Raw genomic sequence first — 12,862 nt, forward strand, 5'->3', positions numbered from 1 at the left:
TTACAGCCAAGTACCACCATGCCTGGCAAGAGTGCTTATTTTCTTAAGTACTTTTGTCCAAGAAATCAAAAGAACTCAAAACTCTAGTATAAAAAAAACATTTTGTTATTCTTTTGTTTAGTAATATTATATCCTCAGAATTAGATTTATTCATATATTTCTGATTTTCCCCAAATTCCTTAAAGAAATGTTAACAATATATTCTAAACAAAACCAAAAAAACCCTAATATATTCTATATAAACACATCAGAGGGGAAAAGGAGGGAGAAGGGGAGTTGCACGGAAGATGGAAGGAGACCCTCCTCGTTATACAGAACACATATATGATGTTGTGAGGAAAAAGAAAAAAAAAGTGTGTCACATTAGATTGGATAGAGAGAAGTGATGGGAGGGGAATGGCGTGGAAGGGGGGATAGGAAAGGCAGCAGAATAGAATAGGCATTATGATTGCTGTATGTATATAGGTGACTCTATGACCAATGTGATTCTGCAATTTGTATAATCAGAAAAATGAGAAATTATACCCCGATTCAAATGTATGAATTGCCAAGATCATTGTAATGTCATGTGTAGCTAACAAAAAAAAGAAAAAAAAGAAAAAAGAAACACATCAGCTTGTAGGCATGCTTAAGTTATCATGTTAGCAAGGGCAGCCTGAGAAAGCAGGATGCAGACTGTCTCCTATTTTTTTCCTGAGCCCTAATATAAAGTTGTTTCTAATAAATCTCCTTAAAGTTTCTTCTCCCAGAAATAATGTTCTACAACCCATCCTACCTAAGGAACCAGTACAGTGACCAAGAGGCAAACTTTACTTCATTATTATACCAAAATCTCCACTCAGAAAAAAGCTGAAGTCCTATTTCCATGGGAAATAAGAAAAAGGCATATTGCCAAGCATGGTGGCTGCTGAGTTTTAACCTACTGATTTCAATTATTTTAGTTAGGCTTTATCTTTCCTTAACATTACAGAAAAAAATGTAGATATAATAAAGATTGGTGGGTTTTGGATGAGCTTTTTAAAGTAGAGATGCATGATTTGAAATTATACTTGTTTTAAGAATGATTTAAAATTATACTTGTTTTTCTTTGCTTTCAGAAATCAGTAACAACTTGGAAATCAAAGTAAAAAATCATTTATGAATTTAAATGTATTGTTTCTTTAAACCTAATTTTTTATTTTATAGTATTTTTCATAAAAATAAATAAGATTCTTAATTATAAATATGAAAGCATCACTAATATATAATGTTTACTTTAACATGACTTTAAATTTGTGTGTGTGTATGTGTGTTAGCACGGATTTAACCCAGGGATGCTCAACCACTGGGCTATATCCACAGCCTTTTTATTTCTTATTTTGAGATAGGGTCTCACTAAGTTGCCTGGGGCCTTGCTAAGTTGCTGAGGTTGGTCTTGAACTTTCGATCCTCCTGCCTCAGCTTCCCAAGTTGCTGGAATTACCTCCCTGCCCCCATAAAAGCATGTATGCGCGCTCTCTCTCTCTCTCTTTTTTCGGTACTGGGGAATGAACTCAGGGACAGTTTACCACCCACTACTTCACCAATCCTTTCTATTTTTGAGTCCGTGTTTCATTAAGTTGATGAAGCTGGCCTTGAATCTGTCTTAAGTTTTTTTTTTTTTTAATTTTAATATTTATTTTTTAGTTCTCGGCAGACACAACATCTTTGTTGGTATGTGGTGCTGAGGATCGAACCCGGGTCGCACGCATGCCAGGCAAGCGCGCTACCACTTGAGCCACATTCCCAGCCCTTAAGTTTTTATAATAAGAAGTTATAGGGGCTGGGGATGTGCCTCAAGCGGTAGCGCACTCTCCTGGCATGTGTGCAGCCCGGGTTAGATCCTCAGCACCACATACAAACAAAGATGTTGTGTCCGCCGAAAACTAAAAAATAAATATTAAAATTCTCTCTCTCTCTCTCTTAAAAAAAAAAAAAAGAAGTTATAGGCAATCAAGTGTTGTTTATTTATTAATATGTAGATTTTTTTTCCTTTCTAGATTAGCTTAATGTGGGAAGGATTCTTGAAGGAAGATTTAAGTTGGGCATGGCATAATAAGTATAGATAATAAAACAGCAGAAAGGCAATTTTATGGCAGAGGCAACAGCATAAACAGCAGCAATTTGCCTAGCATGTCTGCTGGGGCAGCGAGTAGCTTGATCAAATTCATAAAAAGAAAGCAGAGGATAGCTCAAGGACCAAAATGTTGGTAACTGTAAATGTCAGGATAAAAGTTTGAACTTATGTATCATGGGCTACTGAAGAAAAAGGATTAGGAAATTAATGTAGGAATAGTTTATTAAATAGCTCATAACAGGTAAAGCCTAGAGAGAATGGTTCAAGAAACTATCATAGTATCTGAGACATGAAACAAGACTCCTGACTGAAGTGATTAATAGTGGGGGAAAAACATGCAACAAAAGTGCACAGACATTATGTGATTAATAGCTACTGAATGAATATGAAAAGAAGTCTAAGGCTAAGGTTGTAGCTCCGAGGTAGAGCACTTTCTAGCATGCAAAAGACCCTGGGTTCCATCCCCAGCACCATAAAAATACCAAAAGTATTTGTGAAATTGCTGGATAGATGGACTAAAAGGCACAGAAAAGAGGAAAAAAAATATTTTTCAAGCTAGAGAAGACATTTTCCCCCACTAGAATAGACGAGTACATTAAGCATATGCCTTGAAAGTCAATGAACAACTGAGATTCAAGAAATTTGAAGGGAGATGACAATTAGGTGCAACATGCTATCCTGAACCAGATTTGTTTAAATTTAATATAAAGCTCATGACTCACACAATAGGCAAAATTGAGGCTAGCAGTGCTACATCAACATCAATTTCTTGATGATTATGCTGAGGTGACATTGGAAATGCACATTAAATCATTTCGAAGCAAAATAGTAACAGATTGATTGGTAGATAGAGGGGGAAAGGAGAAACAAGACAAGGGAGGAAGAAAACAATCCATCAGCATCGAGGGACCAAGGCAGAGGGTTTATGAATGTTCCTGGTTCTATTCTTGAGACTTTTCTGAAACTCTGTGAAATGAGGAGTTAAACATACTTGGTGGAAAAGAGACTGAACAAGGCTGATTGTGGTTGAAGCTGAGAGATGAACTTACTGAAATCACTGCATTATCCTTTTCACTTTGGCACGTGTTTGAAATGTTTCATAATAACATGTTTTTAAAGCAAAAACAATACAGTATTCCCTATCCTGAAAAAAATAAAAGGGCATGCTTATACACCTTACCAGTTTTATATATTTTATATTTAAGGCAATTCTTTTTTTATTATTTTATATGCTTTTATTAGTGCATTCTATTTAAAAAAAATAGTTGGGTTCATTTTAACATCAGCACACATGCATGGAAATTAGTTTGCTCCATTTCAGTCTCCAGTGAAGGCAATTTTTAATTCACCTATCGACATTGCTTCAGTACATCTCACTCTCTAGAGACTATTTGTCCCAACTTGCCTGAGGCAATCCAGTTTATACCTACTAACTCAAGGTAATTATTAATAATTCCACACCTACAACTAAAATTCAAAAACAGAAGGAGATGAAAAGGTTTAGCAAATTATCATAGTAAGGAAATAAATAATACCTCAATAGGCAACTGTTGAACATACCCAAAGTAAGACACTGTGTTGGACTATGCAACTCGAAACTAAGTAGGGCACAGTAAGTAGTCCCTACATTCAAGTTACTTTTTCTGTTCCACAGGAAGCAGACATCATAGGAAAATCCAATATAACATGGCTAAGGTAATTAAGAGTCAAAGGCATGATGTCCTGGGAAAATGTGAAACATGATATGATAAGACCACCTGCATCTGGATAATTTATTATGGGTGATTAGAGCTCTTGTTGCTTACAACTTTTTATAAAACATTAAGAGCAATAACTGTTCTTTACTGAGTCCTTCAACAAATATTGATTTATGAGTATTTACAATGGGCTAGGCACTTGGAAATAATTATTTCCCTTATGAAGTGTAGAGTGAAAGATAAAGACAAACAGGTACTAACAGTGCTACAATGGAGGAAATAGAGTATGTTAAAGGAACTCAAAGGAAGGGAGCCTAGCTGGAGAAAATAATGTTGAAGCAAGACCCAGAGAGATGAGAAGGAGTAACTCAGTAGATGAAGCGTGTTGCAGATAAAGCCATGGGGATTAAGGCAAGAGTCTTTGTAAATCAGAGGGAATACATGTACAAAGGTCTGAAACAGAGGTGTGTCCAATTAACTCAAGTAGTTTAATAGCATTCTTAGTGTGCACGAAGGTGGGGGAAGTGTCAGAGTTTGGCTTTTTTTTTTTTTTTTTGGCACTAGAGACTAAACCTGGAGGTGCTTTACCATTGAGTCAGATCCCTAGCTCTTTTTATTTTCATTTTGAGATAGAGTTTCACTAAGTTGCTAAGGCTGGTCTCCAATTTTTGACCCTCCTGCCTCAACCTCCAGAGATTACAAGTGTGTGCCACTGCACCTGGCAAGGAAATGGGTAGATTTTTATTTATTTTTGGTATGGGGATTGAACTCAGGGGCACTCAACCACTGGGCCACATCCCCAGCCCTATTTTGTATTTTATTTAGAGACAGGGTCTCACTGAGTTGCCTACCGCCTCACCATTGCTGAGACTGGCTTTGAACTCACGATCCTCCTGCCTTAGCCTCCCGAACTGCTGGGATTATAGGCGTGTGCCACCATGCCTGGCAGGATGGGTAGATTTTTAATAAGGAATGAAGCCTTAGCAATTAAAAAGATCCAGATCATACATTTCTTCAGTCATCTGAATTTTGGACATTTTGTTGAGGACAGTCTTAAATAAGAAAATAACATTACCAAATATGTGCCTTACTTGATAAGATCACCCTGGCTACAACTTTGGAGAACAGATTGGAAAGGCACAGATCAGAGGCAAAAATGTCCAGTTAGTTAGGACCAGGACACCTGCAGTACAGGTGGGGCAGAGAATAGTGACCAGATTTCTTCAGTGAGAGTTACAGGCTAGAAAGATGAGAAACAGGTTTGAGGGTTTTGTTCTACAGCCTCAAGTTTGATGTGTCTAAGATATTATGGCACGCATGAGATGACTAAAAGCTAGCTTTTCCACTGTTGTGCTAATATGGCCATGTAACATGGTTCTAGTCAGTCGCCCTGGTACCAATTCTTTCTCTTTCCTGTCTTGAATTCTGAGTAAGAAGTTGTATGCTGGGTACAGTGGTATACACCGGTAATTCCAGCTACTGAGGAGGCTGAGGCAAGAGGATTGCAAGTTAGAGGCCAGCCTCAGCAACTTAAGACCCTGTCTCAAAATAAAAATTAGGAAAGGGCTTGGGAAGTATCTCAGTGGTAGAATGTCCCTGGATTCAATCCCCAGTACTGGGGTGAGTAGGGAGCAGGGGCAGGAGGCAGGATTGTAGCAGTTCTCTTGTGATCCTGAAGGAAAAGTCAAATGAACTGCTGAACTCTGCTGATGCTGGACCACTTTATCAGTGTCAGCTGACCTCTAATTTTAGGATGCTCTATATACTCAGATACTTAATTTCCTGCTTGATTGTTGGGTTTTTATTATCTGCACTTGACAAACACCTCATATACATGCAAATGAAAATTTCTTGGACAATGATTTGGGTCTTCAGTATACATGACGGGAAGATTGAAGAACTTTAGGAATCACCAACATAGATGGTAACTAAATCCAAAGTAGATGAGTTAACTAGGAAGTGAGAAAAGTGCAGAGGGCCAAACTTAAAGCCCTCAGAAACACCAAAAGTCAGCAAGGCATGGTGGTACATGCCTGTAATCCCAGGAACTTGAGAGGCTGATGCAGGAGGACTGCAAATTCAAGGACTGCCCTAGCAATTGAGTGAGACCCTGTCTCAAAATTAAACATAAACAGGGCTAGGGAATGTAGCTCAATCAGTAAAGCACCTCTAGTTTCAATCCCCATTATAAAAAAGGAAACAAAACATCAAGAGTCCTAATCACTTGATGACAGGTACATGTTCTGAGAAATGCCGATTAGGTGATCTCTTCTGTGGGATCATCTTAAAGTATTCTTATACAAAACCAAATGGCTTACCAGTAAATAGCCTATATCTCTTATGCTACAAATTTGTAAAGTATGTGACTGTACTAAATATTGCAGGCAACTGTAACACAAAGGTATTTGTGTTTCTCAATGCATCAGTGAACATAGAGAAAGTATAGTAAAAACACAAGCCAATAGAAAATTTTCAGCTCATATATATGTATTTTATATATATATATTTTATTTTTTTATTTTACTTTTTAAGTTAGATTTTTTTTTAAATTATTGAGTTGTGACAGTTCTTTATACATTCCATGCATATGGGATAAGGCCTATCAGGTAAATGATTTGTGTATATATATATATTTTTTTCCCATTTTGTAGTCTTTTTAAAAAACATTTATTTTTTAGTTATAGGTGGACATAATACCTTTATTTTATTTTTATGTGGTGCTGAGGCTCACACATGCTTGGCGAGTGCTCTACCTCTGAGCCACAACCCCATGCCTATGGGTTGTCTTTTTTAATGATGTCTTTTGAAGTGCAAAGGTTTAAATTTTGATAAATCCAACTGATCTACTTTTTCTCCTGCTGCTCATGCTTATGGTATCATATCTAAGATATATCCCCCACATCTATAGTCATGATTATTAACCTCTACATTTTCTTCTAAGAGTCTTATAGTATTAGCTTTTACATTTAGGCCTTGATTTTTTTTTCCTTTTTTGGTACCAGAATGGAACTCAGAGGTGCTCAACCACTGAGACTCATCTCCAGTCCTTTTTAATTTTTATTTTGAGGCAGGGTCTTGGTAAGTTGCATAGGGCCTTGCTAAATTCCTGAGGCTGGCTATGAACTCATAATCCTCCTGCCTCAGCCACCCAAGTTACTGGGACTATAGGAGGGAGCCACCACACTCAGCTCCTTGATTCATTTTGACTTAATTTTTACAATGTGGTATGAGGTAAGTGTTCAACCTCATTCATTTTGCATATGGTTATCCAATGATCCTAACACCATTGCCTGATGTCACCCCTTCTTGGTTTTATTTTTTTTTCCACATTTTTTTATTGGTGCATTATAGTTGTACATAATGGTGGGATTTGTGGTTACACATTTGTACGTGCACTCCACTGTCATATATGCAGTCCATATATGGACTGCAAAACGTCATTATGTAGCACATAATTGTATTTAAAAGCTGGGTGGGGGAAAGAGATTGGAACAAAATGGCCAATGATGTAGGAGGAATGGAAAGCTCTCAAAAGAAGGGCTGCCACCACCTACTAGGTGCTGCTAAGAGCATTCTTCTCCTGGTTATCTTCTACTTATGTTGTGTTATTCAGTATTTGGTAGGGACTCCTCTCTGATGCCCAAGTACTCTAAAAATATCCACTCCTGTGTGCCCCTGTAACTTCATGCATTTGCCATCACCGCCTTTCTTATAACAATTTATAGTTGCTTAGGTTCTACATCTGTCTCCCTCTCTGTTCTTCACCACAAAGTTGCAATCTCTGGGAGGAAAGGTGTTGCCTGACTTATTTGCATCCCCAGTGTTGAGAAGAGTACCTGGTTCACAGCAGACTCTTAAATTCGATTTTGTAAGATCATGAGTCGATCGCTGCAGGAAACAGGAGCTCAAAAAGAAAACAGTTGCGCAAATAGGGTAAAACAGTATCATTACTAGGATGTGTCAGTGCCTGCTGTTAAAGGTCTGCTAAAGAGAGTCTTTAGCAGGAGAAGTGGTGTGCGATAGGAGCGAAGAGAGTGAATTTCAAGACTCTCAGTTCCGGAAGGGTAAAGACTCTGTGGTGATGCTCTTTGCTTAACCGGTAAATTTCCCGACGTCGGGGATCTCACTACGGTGTCTGGCACTCCATGGATGTTCAATAAACTCTAAATGAAAAAAAAAAATCTCTGCATCCCCAGCGCCTATCTTAATGCTTAGCACCTAGAAAGTGCTTAAGGAAATGGCAGCAGATGAAAGGGTAGCTGGGCTTCAGTAGACAAAATAGGAGGACGACCGAATCGCGGTAGAAGCTCGTTCACGTAAAGGGAGGTAGTGGGTTTCCAGACCTGTCGCCTCGCCACCTTTTCTGCCTCCCCTGGCATGCGTCCCTCCACCTGTCCACCACACGTGCCCGGTCCGTGTGGCTATCGCGGGAGAATGTAACACGCCAGGCCCAGATGCCTCGGAACGAGTCACTCCTTCCCGGCCTCAGGTCCCCCCACTTGCTTACCAGCCGCCCAGCACCGCGGCTCCAGGTTCTCAGTACTCGCACTGCAGCCATCTTAGTCCGGAAATGCCCTAGCACCGCCCGGGATAGACGCCTCCGCCGGCGACCTATCCCGAGGTGGGAGACGCGCCTCCCCGGAGCAGCCAATCCCGAGCGGAGGAGCCAGCCGGTCGCCCCGCAGCCAACCCGGGAGAGGGGTGGGGCCGAGCCGGACCCGCTGGGTGCCTAGAGCCTGCCCCAGGGAACTAGGGAGGAGGGCGGCGCAAATTTAATTCCGGAGGCAGAGTCTGGCTAGGTACTGTGTGTAAGTACTAGTGCACCAGTTCATGCTGTCATGGGGGAAACGGTGGTGAGGGCACACGAAGAAGGGCAGTCACACGGGAAAAGTCAAAGACCCGAGGGATGAGCAGGAAAGTACGATTCTTGGTGGTGAATTTAACTCTTATGATTACAGAAAAAGGGAACATTTCTATACTTAGTAGCAAGACTCTGTACCACGACTTCCTTCACAAGTCCCTACTGGAACACTTTCCAATGCCTTGTTGATGCTCTTGTTAATTTTTGAGACGGTCTTGCTATATTGAGGAGACTGACCTCAAACTTGCTGTTTTTCTGCCCCAGCCTCCCAAGTCAAGTTGCTGGGATTACAGGCCTGCACCACTGCTCCTGGGACTGACTAGTGTTTCCTACTTTCATTGAGTGTTCTTGATTACTGAAATTCTGAAACTGGCTTCTCAGGGTGTTTTGTTTCCTCATAAAAGATGAGCAAGTTTACTCAACCTCTAAAATAAACATGTCATCGTCATTATCGTTCCTTCTTACAAAATGCTGTTAGAGACAGCAGCCCAGCATAGGCAGTATATGTCACCCACATTTAATCTTGACTTATTTGCCTCTTGAAAAAATGCCAAATTCAGGTCAAGTGGAAATGGTAAAGAAAAGATCAGAGTTTTCTTCAATAAGCATCACCCTCAAATTTACTAGGAAAACAACTTCTAAAAATGTCCAGGATGACATTTGTACTTGCCTCTTACATGAAAATTAAAATCCACACAAATGTCTAAGGAACTATAGAGGGAAAAATGCAAATCAAAGACAACATTGTAAATCCTCAACACTGAAGGTTAGTGGTAATGGTACAAAACTCTAGACATTTCACAATATTTAATATTAATTTAATATTTTTTAATATAACCCTGTTTAATATTACCCTGAGGGTAATATTAATATTACACTGAGGGTGGGGGTCATTGCCTTTCAGTGTATTTTACACACACATATAGCTACTGTAACAAGAAATATAAATTATTACCTTTCTCAGAAAATTTTTGATAGTCAAAAAAACATATTTTTTTAAAACTTTCCCATTTGCATTTTTTGGGGATACTGGGAATTGAACCCCAGGTGCTCTATCACTGAGCTATATCCCAATTCTTTCTATTTTAAAAAAAATTGCTGATACTGGCCTCCAACTTGTGATCCTCCTGCCTCAGCCTCCATAGATTACATGCATGCACAACCAAACTCAGACCATCGAAAATTTTATAGGCATTTTTAATATATTTAATAATCCCACATATATGAGTTTGCATAAAAAGTAGAAGTTATACCTTTGAAGTAAATTATTTTTCTTCCCAGGGTCACTATACAATGTTCTTCCTCTTAACTTTCCCTTTAACTGTTCCTTCTCAGAAAATAACTAATTTACTTCTTCCTTTTATCATCTTTTACCTCCATGGACTACTGCTTTCTTGGTATATGTGTTCTTATCTTCCAGCATCAAGAGATATTCTACCTATTGACTAGTTAATCCTTTTACTTGAGCTCAAAAGAATTTAAGACCCCATTCTTATTTTGGGTTAAAACAAAGTCAATTATGACCCACCAATTCCATTTCTATATATCTAACGAAGAGAAATTAAAATGTGTCCACAGACTTGTAAAAAAAAATCATAATAACATAATAGCCCAAAACTAGAAATGACACAAATGTCCATCAGTAGGAGAGTGAATAAACAAAATGTGGTATGCCATATAAAGGAATACTATGAATCCTTAATGACTGAAGTATGGATATATGCTGTAACATGGCTGAACCACAAAAATATTACCTTAAGTAAAAGAATCCAGACACTAAAGTCACATATGTATTATATGATTCTAATTAAAATGAAATGTTCAGTAGCTCAGTGATAGAGTGCTTGCCTAGCACAGGTGAGGCACTGGGTTTGATCCTTGGCACCACATAAAAAATAAAGGTTAAATTCTTAAAAAAAAAAAAAAAAGAATTGCCAAGCTGTCTTCCAAAGTGGCTCCATATTTCCACAAGCAATTAATTAAAATGAAACATTCAAAGAAGATTAATTTACAGAGACAGAACACAGATCAGTTTTATTATATTAGTATTATTAACTAATCTTATTGTATTAGATAATTGGTTCACCTGGGGATGGGAATGGGAATGAGTAGGGACTACAAAAAGGCAAGAGAGTTTTGGGGTTTTTTTGTTTTGATTTTGGTTTTGGTGGTGGAAATTTCCTATTATCAGATTGTGGCAACAGTTGCATAACTATAAATCTACTAAAAATTAATTGCACACTTAAACAGATGAATTTTAGTATATTAAGCATATCTTAATAAAGCTATCATGTTTGATTAGATGCAAACAAAAGAATACTATAATGTATAGATAAGTCACATGTAATAATATAACAGAAATCCTTCAACCCACTATTCAGTTTAAGAAATAGAACCTTTCTCATGCAGGTGAAAATCATTGTTTGGATTCTTTCCTTACTCCTCTCTCCGTATCCTCCTAACCCTTTTCCTGAACTGTGCTTATCATCCCATTGTTCTCTTTAGAATTTACCACATACACATATATGGATCCCTAATAGTGTATTGTTTACTTTCGCTTGTTTTCAAGTCTCATAAAAATGGAATCAGACTGCATGTACTTTTCTACAACTAGTTTTGATGACAATACCACATTTATCCACTTTCCAATCAGTGCAAATTTCTGTTGTTCCCCATTTTTCTCCTACATATCCGTGTTTCTATGAAAATTATTATTTATCCCATGCATGTTCAAGAGTTTCTCTAGGACAGTGCACCTCAGACTTTAATGAACATTTATATCAATTGAAGATCTTATTAAAGTACATATTCTAATTCAATAGAATATTTTAATTAGGGACTGAGAGTCTGCATCTCTAATAAACTTCAGGTATACAAATGCTCTTGGTTAATCAACAACACTTTGATTATTAAGACCAAAATCTTGGGGCTGGGGATGTGGCTCAAGCGGTAGCACGCTTGCCTGGCATGCGTGAGGCCCAGGTTCGATCCTCAGCACCACATACAAACAAAGATGTTGTGTCTGCCGAAAACTAAAATATAAATAAATAAATATTTTTTAAAAAGACCAAAATCTAAAGCAAAGTTATGCTTATCTTCAACTTTACCCTAGATAACACTAGGTTGTTTTGCAAGGTGATTATATAAAACATGTCTAGTTGCTGTGTAAGGGAGAATCCATTGTTCCTCCTTTGGTATTGTCAGACCTAGATTTAAACATTTCCCCCAGTTTAGTAATTACAAGATGATATAATGGTATTAATTTCTCTAATTAATAATAAGCCTGAGAATGTTTTAATGTTTATTAACAATTTTTAAAATGCCTATTCATAATTTTAGCCCATTTTCCTTGTATTGTGTATGCATTTTTTTCTTCTTGTTTTCTTGTTGATTTTTCTTCTTCATTCAGGTAGGAGCACTATAAATTATGCTGCAACTGCTGTAAAACTGAGACTTCATGCTATTTTTTTATTTGAAGTTTTCCAGCACTTATGCACAATAAACTTAAAATTCTAACTTGATCTGATTTTTTTGACAACATTGTGGGCATTCTTATGTTAATGATTTTGAAAGGAAGGTGCCTAACGTTTTACTGTTAAAGCCTTCCCTGGATTCAATCCCCAACACCAAACCAAAAAAACAAAATTTTCTATTAACATTTCTTATTTTATCCATAATGATTTAGATGTTTATAAATCTCCAAACATATGTGTCTTTTGGTTGTTGTTTTAATTCTTATTTATATATTTTTATTATTTATTTATTTGTGTAGTGCTGGGGATCATACCCAGGTCTTCACACAACTAGACAAGTGCTCTACCACCCAGTATACCCCAGTCTCTCAATTGTCTTTTTAAAAATTGATTTCTAATGTAATTGCCATTTTGGTATGGAATATGAGTGTAAACCTAATTTCTTTGGATTTGTTGAAATCTTTATGGCTTCATCTTCTTTTATACGTGTCATGGGTTTGTTTTTTTTTTGTTTTTTTTTTTGTTTGTTTTTTTGTACTGGGAATTGACTCAGGAGCACTTAACCACTGAGCCACATCCCCAGCCCTTTTTTACATTTTAGAGACAGGGTCTCAGTGAGTTGCTGAGGCTGGCTTTGAAATCACCATTCTCCTGCCTCAGCCTCCTAAGCCGCTAGGATTACAAGTATTTTAGTCAGAATTTTTGATGCTGTGACCAAAAGACCCAGCAAGAACAA

At 37.7% G+C, this 12,862-nt stretch overlaps 1 protein-coding gene across 2 annotated transcripts in view; it reads right to left on the reverse strand.

The window, feature by feature from the left end:
* Positions 1-8,442, reverse strand: part of Dbt (dihydrolipoamide branched chain transacylase E2) — a 43,538-nt gene extending 35,096 nt beyond the window's left edge. For both annotated transcript variants that reach the window (XM_078026817.1, XM_005339685.5), the window contains exon 1: positions 8,300-8,442. In XM_078026817.1, coding sequence (XP_077882943.1) covers positions 8,300-8,350 — 51 coding nt within the window. In that variant the 5' untranslated portion in view covers positions 8,351-8,442. The remainder of the gene's footprint in view (positions 1-8,299) is intronic.
* Positions 8,443-12,862: the final 4,420 nt, after the last annotated feature.

The sequence above is a fragment of the Ictidomys tridecemlineatus genome, chromosome 11 (genome assembly GCF_052094955.1).
Source record: "Ictidomys tridecemlineatus isolate mIctTri1 chromosome 11, mIctTri1.hap1, whole genome shotgun sequence".
Classification (NCBI taxonomy): Eukaryota; Metazoa; Chordata; class Mammalia; order Rodentia; family Sciuridae; genus Ictidomys; species Ictidomys tridecemlineatus.